This window comes from Mytilus californianus, unplaced genomic scaffold, assembly GCF_021869535.1.
Source record: "Mytilus californianus isolate M0D057914Y unplaced genomic scaffold, xbMytCali1.0.p SCAF_3, whole genome shotgun sequence".
Taxonomy (NCBI): Eukaryota; Metazoa; Mollusca; class Bivalvia; order Mytilida; family Mytilidae; genus Mytilus; species Mytilus californianus.
Window position 1 is genome coordinate 40256928 of NW_026262679.1, and position 16352 is coordinate 40273279.

At 32.8% G+C, this 16352-nt stretch overlaps 1 protein-coding gene across 1 annotated transcript in view; it reads left to right on the forward strand.

Annotated features, from left to right (window-relative positions):
• The first annotated feature begins 2 nt into the window (after positions 1-2).
• The window catches only part of LOC127734561 (conserved oligomeric Golgi complex subunit 1-like), a 40390-nt gene continuing 24040 nt past the window's right edge, over positions 3-16352 (forward strand). The window contains exons 1-11 of the mRNA XM_052244496.1: positions 3-56; positions 1888-1972; positions 3758-3802; positions 4683-4749; positions 5500-5609; positions 12948-13017; positions 13494-13673; positions 14166-14207; positions 14675-14761; positions 15443-15584; positions 15935-15991. Of these exons, the coding sequence (XP_052100456.1) occupies positions 35-56; positions 1888-1972; positions 3758-3802; positions 4683-4749; positions 5500-5609; positions 12948-13017; positions 13494-13673; positions 14166-14207; positions 14675-14761; positions 15443-15584; positions 15935-15991 (907 nt within the window). The 5' untranslated portion in view covers positions 3-34. The remainder of the gene's footprint in view (positions 57-1887; positions 1973-3757; positions 3803-4682; positions 4750-5499; positions 5610-12947; positions 13018-13493; positions 13674-14165; positions 14208-14674; positions 14762-15442; positions 15585-15934; positions 15992-16352) is intronic.

The window sequence follows — 16352 nt, forward strand, 5'->3', positions numbered from 1 at the left end:
TACCTCCCTTTTATGCCAACACCAACAACAGAAAATGTCAAAAATCGACCCTAAAAGTAAATAATGACAAATAGCAAAGCACTTCATAATCGAAAATTACATCATTGAAGCCAGTTTTAACATTTTACATTTGTATCATTATGATTTGATGTCCCTCTTGGCTCTTGCACACAGTTGGGACCAATCGCTCAAAATCACAGCACTTGGTCGACTATCCATATATAATAGTATGGTCAGATCATATGTTTTCGTACGTCATATGATTTCGTACTATGCATGCTTTTTCAATTGAAATTGTGACGTCACAATGCATTCTTAATAGCACGCAAACCCATGAGACGAGGATACTTATTTTTACTTTATAGCAATACAACTAAAACACGATTAAACAATTATTCAACACACAACCTTTTAAAAGGGAGAAAATGGACTACTTGTGAAAACGTTAAATAGTGAAAGGATGGAACATGATTTTGGGCCAATGAACCCAGAATATAGGTCTGTTTGCCCAAAATCATGTTCACTCCCATAATAAAGTCCCATTCACCCTCTTTCACGTTTGCACCCTACACATTCGCATCTTTTTTAAAGTGTTTTTTTTTGTTTTTGTTAGGGTAATGCATTAAAATAAAGATAATAAGATTTTATTGTTTTAAAATAAAGCAACATTCTAAAAACGTAAACAGCTTTCTTATAAATGTTTTGAGAATTTATTTTGATGAAATGAATAATGAATATTGTCATGGTGTTCAAAGGCCAAGTCATTCATTTAAAACTTTTAAAAGATAGACGAAAGATATTCAAGTCAAACAGTCATCAAACTCGTCTCAATAACATTGAATAAAATAGAGAATGGAAATTGGGAATGTGTCAAAGAGACAACAACCCGACCAAAGAGTAAAAAACAGGTGAAGGCCACCAATAGGTCTTCTACACAGCGAGAAAATCCTGCACCCGGAGGCGGACTTCAGCTGGCTTGAATCAATCATAAACATCGATCAACAGCTCACACAATCATTCAAATCATGCACTATTCCAAAACAAAACAAGCACTAAATATTTAGTAACTACACCAAAGCTAGTATTAACAGCATTGATTCAATTTATTGATTTAAGTTGCTTAAATTTCTAAAATATATATATCTTTTACATAATTCAAGTCAATTCAAATCTATTGTCATTTACTACATTTCATTGCATGTGGCACAACATTTCATATTGCATGACACAACATAACAAAATGAAAAACAATAACAACAAGATAATTTATATACATTAGGAAAGTAAATATTTCAGGAGTCCCCTGTCCTCAGTTTTATAGACTGCTTTAAAAAGGAAACATAGGTATCCCAAAATTTGTATTGAGAATCATATTAATTTCCATAAATTTTGTGGGCTATTAACGTGTATTAAGATTAACTGTGAGCCCCAAAATCTATTTTACTAGGGGTCCACATGGCTGCTTGAAAAATAATTAAAGTTCAAACCCTGGTCCTAGGATGTGACTTAAAGGCACTTGCTTTGTGATGTCAAATTTTTACTGGAAAAGCACCAATTTGAAGATCATGTATCAGAGACATATAAACTATTGAAACTTTTAGTGGACTCCTTATAAAAATTGGAACCCTAAAATGATGATTTAAATGTTTTTCGCTAATATCTTGAACTTGTTGAGATAGGCTGAAACTTTTAACACAAAAATAATCAACAAGAAAATGTTTGGCCTACACAGTTTTTATTCAACAGAAATATTCTTGTTGCATTGTGCCAATGTTATGTGAAAATGCCAGGTGAGCTATACATGTACAAGCTCCTAGGAGCCTCTACTTTATATTAATTATTACTATAGTAAAGTAAATAAATAATTATCCTGTTTATTTTATAAAGGTGTTCCCATTGAAGAAATGGATACTAACATTTTATTTGAAAAGTTTACTATTGAAGAAATAAGATCTATAGAGAAGAAAACAAGGTAGTGTACTTAAAGACAATGTAAAAATATGTGTAAAAATACCGTTAATAAAAGATCATCCATGCATCAGTTCAAACTATTATATACACAAAATAATTAAAGATATTAAGTTTATGCTTAAGGAAATAGGTCTGATGATTAAAATAACACAGATGTACATAAAAAAATAAAAAAAAAATATACATTCTCTTATGTAAGCCTTATGTTTAGTTGTTGGTTTTTATACGACCGCAAAAAAATTTTTGTGGTTGTATATTGGTATGACGTTGGCGTCGTCGTCGTCGTCCGAAGACACATTGGTTTTCGCACTCTAACTTTGGTTTAAGTGAATGGATCTCTATGAAATTTTACCACAAGGTTCAATACCACAAAAGAAAGGTTGGGATTGATTTTAGGGGTTATGGTACCAACAGTTAAGGAATTAGGGGCCAAAAAAGGGCCAAAAATTAGCATTTTTGTAACTTCCAGGCATAACTTATGTGTTAGTGTATGGATCTCTCTGACATTGTACCACAAGGTTCCATATCACAAAGGGAATGCTGGGATTGATTTTGGGGGTGATTGCATCAAAATTTTAGGAATTAGGGGCCAAAAAAGGGGCAAAAAACAAGCATTTTTCTAGTTTCATGACAATAACTTGTGTGTAAATGTATGGATCTTTTTCTGAAATTGTACTTCAAGGTTCCATATCACAAAGGGAAAGCTGGAATTGAGTTTGGGGGTAATTGCCCAAAACGTTTAGGAATAAGGGGCCAAAAGGGGGCCAAAAATAAGCATTTTTCTAGTTTCAAGATAATAACTTGTGTTCAAGTGTATGGATCTCTCTGAAATTGTACTGCAAGGTATCATACCACAAAGGGAAGGCTGGGATTGATATTGGGGGTAATTGCCTCAAAATTTTAAGAATTAGGGGCCAAAAAGGGGCAAAAAAACAAGCATTTTTCTAGTTTCAGGACAATAACTTGTGTGTAAGTGTATGGATCTTTATGAAATTGTACAACAATGTTCCATATCACAAAGGGAAAGCTGGGTTTGAGTTTGGGGGTAATTGCCCTAAATGTTTGGGAATTTGGGGCTAAAAGGGAAAAAAAACAAGCATTTTTCTAGTTTCCAGACAATAACTTGTGTTCAAGTGTACGGATCTCTCTGAAATTGTACTGCAAGGCACCATACATTGTAACACAAAGGGAAGGATGGGATTGAGTTTGGGGGTGATGAATCATAAGGGGGTTCAAAAAATTTGAGGGGGATTTTTTTCCCATTTTTTTTCTTTAAAATTTTCCTTTTTAAATTGGTTATTTCTGATATATATATAAAAGCAAATAATAATGATATGGTTTGAATAGGTAAATTAAAAATTTTAAGTTCTTAGACCACATTCATTCTGTGTCAGAAACCTAAGCTGTGTCAAATATTTAATCACAATCCAAATTCAGTGCTGTATCAAGCTTGAATGTTGTGTCCATACTTGCCCCAACTGTTCAGGGTTCGACCTCTGCGGTCGTATCAAGCTGCGCCCAGTGGAGCATTTTATTTTATGGATTTTAGAGAAAAGGATAATTTAATAATGTAGGAAACTATTGTTGTATTTCAATTAAAACTATGTTAAAATGTTTGTTTTTACTATTAATAAAGAGTAACAGAAAAAAGCATTTTCATAAAGGACACAACTCTTAGTCTGTGTTGTAATTGTTCATACTGAATATCAATTCCAAACAAAACTTTGGATTCATTGCTATTAGTGATCACTTGTTCTCATTCCAATTCCAATTTTGTTTTTAATAGGACAGACATTGAAAGAAAAAAAGAAGACCTTAGGACTATGGTTGGGTAAGACAGTTATCCACAATGATAAAGATTGTATTTAGAATGAATGGTAGCACTTAACTAATGACTGTGTTTGAAATTTTATTTATTTTATTTTGAAGAAATAGCATTGATAAATAACATTTCTACATCTGGAGTATAACTTTGTTTTTTTAGCTGATATATGACGTACCGGTACATATTATGCACACATGACAGCTATTATATTAGAGTTAAAGAAAGAACAACAAGGTGTACTTGATAAAAAATACTAGCATCACCTTTAATTGCAAAACAGAGTGAAGCATGCATCACCGTTATGATTTTTATAACTCATCAGTTGTTGTTTTATTAGTTGAGAAAAAAATATTGATATTGAAACATGAAGAATAGTCTGACTGTACTTTTGAAGATAGGAATGATCTTTTATAAAACTTTATTTTCCACTTTTTCATAGTATTGTTTTGTTTCATCTACATTATATATACATGATATATATATATATATATGAATTAAAGTAAATATGCATCAAGGAGATAGCAATCCAACAACAAAAAACTTCTGACATCTGGAGTGCAACATTCAATCTTCAACAAAAGACAGGTACAATATGTAAAGCTCTTAATAATCCTGAGTCTATAAAAGTTGTGAATAAATATGTAACAGAAACAATCAAATATTTTCCATCAACACCCAATCCTCAAAATAACAAAAAAACATTAATATATGACAAACGACAACTGCTGCTAACATTTCTGCTTTTTTTATCATTTTGGTTCATAAAAAGTTAAACAGTTATTTTAGGGAAAAGGTTAAAAGAAGGTATATGCTGGTCCATTCAGTATGAAAATTATACTTAAGATATTGGTATAGGTACACAGACAATAAAACTATATATTTACAGAGAAAGATACAGAGATCTGATAGAGGCTGCAGATACCATCACTGACATGAAGAATAGTGCACAAAATGTATGTGTTAAAGTCTTATGTAGAGTTACTGGTTAAACGACAGATCAATTCTGTCATTTCATCTATGTATATTTGCATAAATGATGTGTATGAGACTCAGTTAAACATTACTTTTGAAAATATGATGTTTTTGATGACAAAATGGAGATTTTAGTGTGATATTGAGGATTTCTCTTTTTCCTTTGAGGAGTTATGGTCCCTGATTGATTGGAAAATGGCACTTTATGTCAATTCTGTGCCAAAACTTGAGAACACTTATCCAATCCATTTCAAATTTTGATATGTTGTTTTTTCATGACAAAATGCAGGTCAGGATTGGTTTTTAACGATTTTCACTTTTGCTTTTTAGGAGTTATGGTGCTTGATTGCTTTAAGAATGGCATTAATAAATTGATAAATGTAGGAAACACCTGGATTAGTGTCATTTTGACAAACTTTTAATAAATTTAAATTAGGGCTGTTCCAAAATTTATCAGTTGAGGTGAATGATCAGCAATTAAATATGGGTGGTTGGATTTCCCCATGAATTTTATGAAAAATTATTAGTAAAAGGAAAAGATTTATTTTATGGGTGGTCAGGGTCTTAAAATAGTGCCTCAAATGCCCCTAATGCTTTTAATTTCTTAAAAACCCTTAGTGAAACATATTACAATTTTGAATAACAGGATAATTGACTTAAATGTTAATTTACTTCAGCAAATAATGCATTTTCATCTATGGAAGTAAAGGAACAAACTTATTATATTATAGGTTATGAGCTCTATTGCTAAGATGGAAGATATGTGTAAACAGTTGAAGGAACACCACATGGTTAAAGGATCATCTTACCATACACGGTCACAGCCAGACCAACTTCAGAAGTAAGAATTTGTCAGGATTCTCAAAGATCAACATATTTTGCCACTGTATCTGTATTAAATTGCTATAGCTGAATTCTTTTTGAATATGCAATGTTCTGTTAATGGAGTATAACTATATGAATTTTGTTAGTTACTAGAAATAGACAGGAAGTAGTTTCCTAATGCTTTATCAAAGACTACATATGGGCTTGCAACTTTGTGGGCATGTTTTATTTTAATATATGGTTAGTAGCAGTGTTACATCCCTTTATAAAAACATGATGTGGAAGAAAATCTGAAACTTTTTGCCTAAACAACAGATGAAAAAATTGATGATGAAATACCAAAAATAAATTCAGAAAACACATTAAAGCTAACAAATTTTTAATTTTTGCATTTGTTTTTATACGACCGCAAAAAAATTTTGAAGACACATTGGTTTTCGCACTCTAACTTTAGTTAAGTGAATGGATCTCTATGAAATTTTACCATAAGGTTCAATACCACAAAAGGAAGGTTGGGATTGATTTTGGGGGTTATGGTACCAACAGTTAAGGAATTAGGGGCCAAAAATAAGCATTTTTGTAACTTCCAGACATAACTTGTGTGTTAGTGTATGGATCTCTCTGACATTATACCACAAGTTTCCATATCACAAAGGGATTGCTGGGATTGACTTTGGGGGTAATTGCCTCAAAATTTTAGGAATAAGGGGCCAAAAAAGGGGCAAAAAACAAGCATTTTTCTAGTTTCATGATAATAACTTGTGTGTAAGTGTATGGATCTTTCTGAAATTGTACTACAAGGTTCCATATCACAAAGGGAAAGCTGGAATTGAGTTTAGGTGTAATTGCCCAAAATGTTTAGGAATAAGGGTGTTTGGGTTTATTTGGTTAGTACTTCGCTTGTGTAAATAGAATACGTGTGAACAGTTCTAATTGCTTTTAATGACTCTACTTGCTTGTATGACTACAATAACGTAATAAACGTGTTGACGTTACAAAGGTAACGTTAGTTACAGTCCGTGAAAGAATAGCGGCAAAATACTTGACACTGGGGGCGCCGAGAAGTGAAAATGATAAAAATTCTTAATAAATACATAGATATCGCAAATATTCACAGTTTAACTTAAAGTCAATGTATGTAGAAAATAAAAATCATTTGAAAAATTAAAGTCTGTATAAGTATAAAATTAAGACATCAACTGGCGAATCTTTTCCCTGGCGTCCTTCTTCGATTTACGTTCTTTGGTGTCAAGTGTTGATTGAAACAAATCGCAAGAAACCTCTATCGGGTATAACTTTGAAATTGGACGATTTGTATGTCCATTGTTTGTACGCAAATTCACTGCTCTAACGAGTCCATCCTTGCCAACCAATAGTTCATCTACAATGGCTAGCTTCCAATTAATTCTAGGCGAATCTTCATGTATTTTAACCACATCACCAACTTTGATAGTCTGATTATTGTGTCCTAAAGTCTTGTGGTATTCCCTTAATGATGTAAGATATTCATTTTTCCATCTTCGTCGAAAATGTTGAATAATGTTGTGCTGATCGGTAAATACATGTAGTTTCCTTACCTTGGTGTTGATATTTGCAGATGATTCATTGGTAAAATAAAATCTTGGTATTTCAAGTGTGACTGCTTGTTGTAAGTCCTCCAATAAAGCGTACCATATACTCTTTATATCATCTGGTAAGAGCTCATCCCAGTCAAATTTCCTCTCCCATATAGTCTGCATCAAAATCTTAGCTCGGACGGTGATTGGGCTTAATACTCCTAACGGGTCAAATATCCTTGACGACTGTTGAAGAATTTCTCTCTTGGTAACAGATTTCTCCTTATCAATTTTAATGCTGTTTTGAAACGATATCGTATCAGTTTCAGTGTTCCATCGAAGTCCCAAAATTTTAATAGTTTTGTTCTTGTCACTGCAGTCCTCCGACTTTGCCATATTGCGCAGTTTCCTATTGTTTGATGTCCAAGACCTAAGATTAAATCCTCCTTTGGATAAAAGTTGACGTGATTCTTTATAAAATGATAGTAAATTCTCCTCGCTATGAAAGCTCGACAAAACGTTGTCCACATACAGGTCTCTCTTCAATGCTCTAGCAGTATCTGACAAATTATTTTTCAGATGTTTTTTGATTGTGGCATTCAACATGAATGAAGAACAAGTTGTTCCAAAAAGAACTACTCGGAAACGATAGGTGATTAGTGGACTAGTAGGGTCGCTCGAATCGATCAACCAAAGAAATCTTGTTACATCTCGGTCTTCTTCGTCTAATTGAATCTGTAAAAACGCCTTCTCGATATCCGTTGTTTCTGCGAACTTGTGTAGTCTGAATCTTGTGATAATTCCTGTCAAATCATTTATAAGTGGTGGAACTGACATGAGACAATCATTCAAGCTGGCTTTGTCTGGTGATTCTCTACAGCTACAATCGTAAACTATGCGTATTGGTGTTGTTGTTGAGTCTTTTTTAACAGCATGATGTGGAATGTAATGAATTCTTGTACTTCTGTCGGTTTCCTCATTAACCTTCTCAACAAATCCACGCTTTTCTTGATCGTTAATTATACTTCCGTATATTTTTAGCATGTCGTGGTCCTTACTGAGCTTGTTTATTAAATTTTCAGTACGACGTTTTGTTATATTGTAGTTAGTTGGTAAGTCCTGAAAATCGTCTTTCCACGGTAATTTGGCAATATATCGATTATCTTTGTACATAATACTAGATTTCTGATATGTTTCATAAAAATCTATGTCTGTCTGTGTTGACTCATCGTCTGCTGTAACTCCCATGGATTCCAGTTTCCAAAAACGCTCTAAATCAATCTCCTCCTTCTTATGTTGTACCAAAATATTCATCATTGAAGCTGCAACTGTAATACCTGTTGTGTTGATCATCGGTCCCGATAATAAATACCCAATTTTTGATTTCACAGCTGTTGGACCATTTCCGCGGATTATATTGTTTTCAACAATGTCCCAATAATAGTCTGCGCCTATTAACAAAGAAATCTCAAATTTATCGTCTTCACATACGGGGTGTGCTAATCTTAAACCTTTTAAATACTGAAGTTTAGATGCTTCGTAATTCATTCGGGTCTGTAGAGGGGCAGCTATTGTGGGTACAATAAGCACTTCCATTGGTATTCTTTCTCCTTGTTGGGTTTCCATCTCAATAACCGCTTTATCAAGGTTACGTACGTTCCTGTTTGCGTCTCCAAATGCAGCTAGACTGACTGTGGTGGTTCCCTTTGTTGTAATTTGTAATTTTGTAGCTAAATTTTCTGAAATGAAAGATTTCTGTGAGCCTTCGTCTAGCAGTATATTTGCGGATACGGTCTGGTTTCCTGTCCAAACTGGTGAAATTGCTGTTTTCAGTAGTACATCAGTTCTAGATTGCATGGGCAATGTTGACGAAGTGTAAAATATAGATGTGTTACTATTTCCCTCTTCAATATCAACTGTATTTACAGATGCGGTTGTCTGCTCATCGTGTAATTTTGTCTTGTCTTTATTACATAGGCAGTGTTCCAGCTAGGATGAAATGGAGGGGCGCCGCGCCCCGCCCCCGAAATTTTGCGCCCCTCTGCCTTTTTTAAGCGCCCCTGCGCCCCTCTGTGCCCTTTTGAAAAAAGTTTAAACAACGATCTTTTTTCCTCATATTGTCGCCATTTTGTTGAGTTCTTTATACACACACTTCATTAAGACAACAGATTAAAATTGTTAACACTTGTTACCTGTATTATAATCACCTATTTGATAAGAGTCAATTACTTAATCAGGTGAAATTTACGACCTTGTCTAATCCCTTTGCCCTGAAGCACCAAACATCCAAGTTAAATGAATTGATTCATTAACACCTGACGATGCAAAATAGAATTTATAAAATAAAAGTGAACGATGTTCATTTCTATTGTAATTGTTATTTATAAAATAACGTTCATTAAAAAAGAATCATTCCAATAGTATATTGTAAATCATCAACACGCAAAATGCCGACGAAAAAAAGAAAAATTGACCAACTCGAGAAAATGACAAGAAGAAAATATCAAAGACATGCCAGTCTATTACATCTTTTTTATTCAAGAATAATGACCATCAAAGGTTAAAAAATAATTTAATTCTTTACCTTTATGAAAAATCGAGAAGAAGAAAGGTTTCTATCAGATATCGCAATTGTTCTTCTATTGTAAATTCCGCCGATTACGGAGCACTCGAAAGTCCGATTTTTATATCATTTTTCTTAAATTGAAATCCGTTTTGACTAACTTTAATATTGATATTATGAGATACGCTCAACATGAAATATACGGATATGCATGTTGAATTGATAAAAAACTTTCAAAGTCGAATTTATTTATTATTGTGCCGATTACGGAGCTCTCGAAAATCCGATTTTTGTATCAATTTTCTTATTGAAATCCGTTTTGACAAAATTATTGATATTATTAGATACGCTCAACATGAAATTTACGGAGATGCTTGTTGAATTGATAATAAACTTTCAAAGTTGAATTAACAAACTTATTTGTTGAATCAATCTATTTCTCAAGATCGAAATAAAGACAATTGTCTCATTGGCACTCTTATTTAAATTCACAACCAAACCTACACAATTTTCAATGTATGTAATAGTATAGAGAATTTAACTTAGCTACATGCTTGCTAAAAATATGTCATTATGTGGTAATATTATGTATTTGATTTTTTTCAGGAGAACGCGCTAAAGTGCCCTTTTTTAAAAACGCGCCCCTCTATTTTCAAATCCTAGCTGGAACACTGATAGGCTTGTGTGATGTTTGTTATTACATTTACGGCATTTAAATTTAGAACGGCATTCTGAAACTTTATGATTTCCGAGACAATTGAAACAAAGGTTTTTCTGTTTAACTATGGTAAAGCGTTTTTCGTGGTCTACAATGTTTGTACAATCTACTGACGAATGCGACTGTTTGCAATATACACATGGTTTAGTTGTCAAGCGTGTATTCATGGTCTTGATCTGATTTCCCCTAAATTGTTGTTTATTTGTGCTTGTCTTAGGAACGGCTCCCGTGTGAAAAGACGCAGTTGATGTCATATTATCGGACATACATGTATTAACATTACCAGCCTCTTGTACATACATCTCCTTTGCTAAAGCTTCACGCAGCGATATTATATCCCAGCTATTTTTTCAGTGTTCCCGTGTTAAGTTTTTCCTCATTTCTGCGGGTAGTTTCCCGAAAATTATGGGTACAAGAAGGGATCCATATGTATCTTGCGTCTGACCTAGGGATTCAAGTCCCCTGATATTCGCTTCCAATCTGTCATAAAATGACTTAATACTACTGAGGGTAAATGAAGGACTTGGTAAATCAAGAAGATTTTGCATGTGTGCGTTGATAATTTTCTGTTGTTGACCGTAACGCTCCTTCAGTAAATTAATTGCTTGATCATAGTTTGCGTTGGTTAGGGCTAACCCTGTAATACACTGTGCTGCTTCGTAATTGAGTTGTGAATTTAGATAACTAAACTTTTGTATGTTTGTAAGAGCAGGGTTCTGGTGTACGGTTGATTCAAACGAATCCCAAAATGTCTGCCAGTGTAAAATATCTCCCGAAAATGAAGGCAAGTCTAACTTTGGTAGTCTATGATAGAAATTCGGAGAAGGGTTATAAGTTGCGTTTGCTCCGTGATTTACAAAAGTGCTTTGAAAAGCATCCTGTGTCTGATTTGTGTTGTGACTAATATTGCTTGTTGTTGGAAGTGTTGAAATATGTGCTGCTGGACCTTGATTTAAAAAATCACTCACCGTAGGTTTTAGAACGCTAGCTCTTGAGTTTGATGTAATGTCCTTTAATTTGTGAATTGACACTTCCAAATGTAAATTGAATTCATCACTATCCAAAATTTCCTGTTCCATATCTCCAACTTCTGTTCCATCTAAAATCTGTGTGTCCAAAGTTTCGAGTAAGTTCCTCTTCTTCATCAGAGTGTCTGTGGCTGCCGAAAGTTCTTGGTTCTCGATTTCATTTTCTGAAATTTTCTGGTTAGTTCTATTGATTAGTCTTGTGACGGCGCTTCTGTGTCCACCACGAATTGCTTTCAGCTTCTCCATGAGTCACGGCACCAATGTTTGGGTTTAGTTGGTTAGTACTTCGCTTGTGTAAATAGAATACGTGTGAACAGTTCTAATTGCTTTTAATGACTCTACTTGCTTGTATGACTACAATAACGTAATAAGCGTGTTGACGTTACAAAGGTAACGTTAGTTACAGTCCGTGAAAGAATAGCGGCAAAATACTTGACAAAGGGGCCAAAAATAAGCATTCTTCTAGTTTCCAGACTATAACTTGTGTTCAAGTGTATGGATCTCTCTGAAATTGTACTGCAACCTACCATACCACAAAGGGAAGGCTGGGATTGATATTGGGGGTAATTGCCTCAAAATTTTAGGAATTAGGGGCCAAAAAGGGGCAAAAAACAAGCATTTTTCTAGTTTCAGGACAATAACTTGTGTGAAAGTGTATGGATCTTTATGAAATTGTACTACAAGGTTCCATATCACAAAGGGAAAGCTGGAATTGAGTTGGGGGTAATTGCCTTAAACGTTTATGAATTTGGGGCCAAAAAGGGGCCAAAAAACAAGCATTTTTCTAGTTTCCAGACAATAACTTGTGTTCAAGTGTATGGATCTCTCTGAAATTGTACTGCAAGGTACCATACCACAAAGGGAAGGTTGGGATTGAGTTTGGGGGTGATGAATCATAAGGGGGTTCAAAAAGTTTGGGGGAGGGATTTTTTTTTCCTTTTTTTCCTTTTTTTTCTTTAAAATTTTCCATTTAAAATTGGTTATTTCTGATTTATATATAAAAGCAAATAATAATGATATGGTTTGAATAGGTAAATTAATTTTTTTTAATTTCTTAGACCACATTCATTCTGTGTCAGAAACCTATGCTGTGTCAAATATTTAATCACAATCCAAATTCAGTGCTGTATCAAGCTTGAATGTTGTGTCCATACTTGCCCCAACTGTTCAGGGTTTGACCTCTGAGCGTTCAAGCTTTACTCTCACCCCATATGGAATTTACTGACCCCATATATATGGTATTAGGTCACTAGCACACTGTGTAACTAATATGACTACTAGAAGAACATAACACTGGACTATAACAGAACACACACAATTGCCATTAGTTATGAAGGTAACTTGGTCAGAGTTGGACAATATTTATATGACGTATACCGGTAAAGTAAAAAAAAACAAAATCATTAAAAATAGCAAAAACCCTTACTACTTCAGTAAATTTAATCTAAATTTGATTCATTTATTAATTTATGATTTATATATATTTAAGGAGGAAGAAAGAAGTGAAGTTTTATGGAGTAGCCTCACAAATTAAATTATTGTTAGATATGCCAGAAAAGGTTTGTGATAACCAAAGCTATAGATACTAAAGTTAAAAATATTTGTGTTCTATATATAAATTGATGTCCATATTTGTGAACAAGCCCTATGTGATTGTTAAAATAGTTATTCCAAAAGAGGTTATTCTTTTAAATATCAAACATTTTTGTGATAATAAACAGTAGACATTCCGCTTGATGGACCAACTCCAATTATAAAATATTGTAACTTTAGAAATTAATGGTTAATTTTATTTTTAGATATACATGTATAAATAAATATTTAAAATTGATATTTTTTTATTTTTTAATTTAAAATTAAGATTTTGGTGAAAAATAAATAAATGTGATATTCATATTCTGAATTAGCTGTAGAAGTACATTTCTATTTTTCAATTATCCTCTTTCAATAAATTGCAGATATAAAAGTATTGAAATGATATGAATTCATGTATGTTGTTTCTCAGTTTTATATAAGTATTGCTTATATTTTATAGATCTGGAGTTCTCTAGATGACAAGGATTATCTGACAGCGACCCGACATTACCTATTATCTCGCCACATTCATACCAGTTTACAGTTGGAATCCCAACACTCTTCAGACCTTCTGAGCTGGTTTCCTGTTCTCACAAGACAGTGGGCAGCTATCAGTCATTTTAGATCAACCATTCTGTCTGTAAGCTATATATAAGTTGATATCTGTATCTTTAACAAGCCCCATATGTAGATTTAGTGTAGACACAATTTTATGTTGAATTTTATATACAGGATTCAATTTTCAAATTTATTAACCAGTTTCCATCTGTATTTCATACTTTTGTGTTTATACTACAGTATAGTGTGTTATAATAATTCTTGCAAGCTGGAAAATTTTGTTTAGAAATTAGGAAATAAAAATGTTTACCATTTAATTGTAATACATTTAGAACAAATAAAATTTGTTAAGAATATGCAATAGGCAGTTAAAATGTTTACCATTACATTGAAATACATATAGAACAAACAGGATGTCAAGATGGTTAGCTTACATGGGAAAATGCTTACAATGGAGGCCGCCTTTTCCCAACAGTATGATTTTTATAATAAAATAATCCTATTTCATTCATACCTTTATTCAGAACATATTATTTTTATAATATGATAATCACATTTTATTCATACCTTTCAGGGATGTAGAGGAACACTCAAAGAAACATTTGCTGATGACAAAGTAGGTACTGGCAGCCATATAGTCAGGACAAAGATTATGAAATGTCTAAAATTATTTTTTGGTAATGAATTCAAAAAGCATAAGGATATCAACTTTCTCTGTTTTTAAAGAACTTTTAAGACAAGTATTTTTTTTTATATATAAACGACGGTCTTTACTGGGGACTGAAAGAGTGTTGTTACTGGCATTGCAATTTTTTTTTATTAAAAAGAATCAGCTTACACACTTAACAGAACACCTAATTGTGAAATAAGCTTTTATTCAATAAACCTTTGAATATTCGTATTAAAGATATAGACCAAATGAAATGTTTTTGCTATGTTTTATTAACAATTTGCAATATAACTTATCGTCTTTTATCCTCAATTGAGAAGAGGAATAGAAATATTCATATGAAGAAGGGGAATGTAATGATTATTGATTATTTTCTGTTACTAAACATTTATACAAGTGATATTATCTTACAGTCTATTGCTGAGTGTTTATGTGCCATTGTCCTGTTAGAGGATAGTACACCTAGACAAGTCTTCAATGAGTTTCTCCTTGCAAGAACTGTAAGTTTGTATCTTAAAGTTATATGTGTATTAAAGTAGGCCCTTTATTCATTATAGTAAACTTGGTGCTCAAAATCTGAATATAAAATGTTGCAGCAATGGTATCACATGAAATATATTTAAAGTGAACTCTGTAACTATTGGAAATTTATATCTACATGGCATACCTGTGTAACTATTGCCACTTTATAAATATGACATTTTACTCATGCTGAGAAATGAACATTCGGTGGAAGAATTATGAAATAACTTATTCTTCATGCTTTGCCTGCTGTTTGTGTTCTGATCATTTGCTTAAGTCTTTGTGCTTGCTATAATTTGATATATGGAAACATCTATGTATAGGAACACAACAGCCTCTTGTGACAAGTCTATTTGACCTTCAGTTTGTGCTTTTTTGACTCAGATTAAGTTTTACCTCAGAGGTAAATTTTCATATGCTTTTAAATTTAAAAAGTATATACCTTTATGTGATATGCACGACAGAATCCCATCAATAATAGTTTACGGTACTTTGATTTACAGTTATGATTCATACCCTTTTTACGTTGATGAAATTATAAATTATGTATATTGACATTTTAATTTTTTCTTCTTTTTTTCTACTGGATAATTAAGACTGATTCTTCAAAAAAAGTGAACATACTAAATTAAACTTAATGAGAAGTATTTCTGTTACAGACCGCAGTACAACAACTGTTCCACTCCAGTCAACAAACAGCCAGTATAAAGGACCAGATTTGTACAGTGGTACAACTTATTATCAAAACTGTACATCAAATACACAGTGTGTTCTATGTAGGAGACAGCACTTCTGATAAATGTAAGTCATAACAGCTATCAGATATATTGTGTTTTATGTACGGGTGGCTCTCCGATAAAAGGAAGTCAACTGATAGCCATTATGTACATTATGTGCTCTTTGTCGGAGGCAGCACTGCTGATAAATGTAAGTCAACTAGCAGCTATCAGATACATGGTGTTTTATGTACAGGCAGTTTTCTAATATAAGGAAGTTATCTTATAGTCATTATGTACATAGTGTTTTCTATGTTGGGGGCAGCACTACAGACGAAAGTAGTCTGACTGCCATACTTATGTCAAATGTATAGTTTTTAGGCTAATGTAATTATTGTTACTACCCTATCATTGTAATATTAAACTATTTTTCAGTACAAAATAACTTGCTGCTGTCTATACTGAATGAGGTAACAACAAAAAAACAGAATGGTAAGTATATATATCTTGTGAGACCGGACACCATAACCAAGTAAATTGATATTTTCTATGTTCTTACCATTTATATACACTTCTGAAAAAGAAACAACTGATGATTTTATTTATGTATATTGATAGCATATAATTGATGATTGAACATTTTTGCCATTTCTCATAAACATTTTATGTGCAGAAGTCACTTTTATCTTGTAGTGAGTTAAATATTTCTTTGATTTAAAAAAAAACAACTTTTAATTAAAAGCATTAAGTTATGCTCCTTATCAAAGTAGAATCAAATTCTTGCTATGATAGATAAAATAACTACATTTTATGTATACCAATAGAAAGTCTACTCTAATATGAATGGTAATCT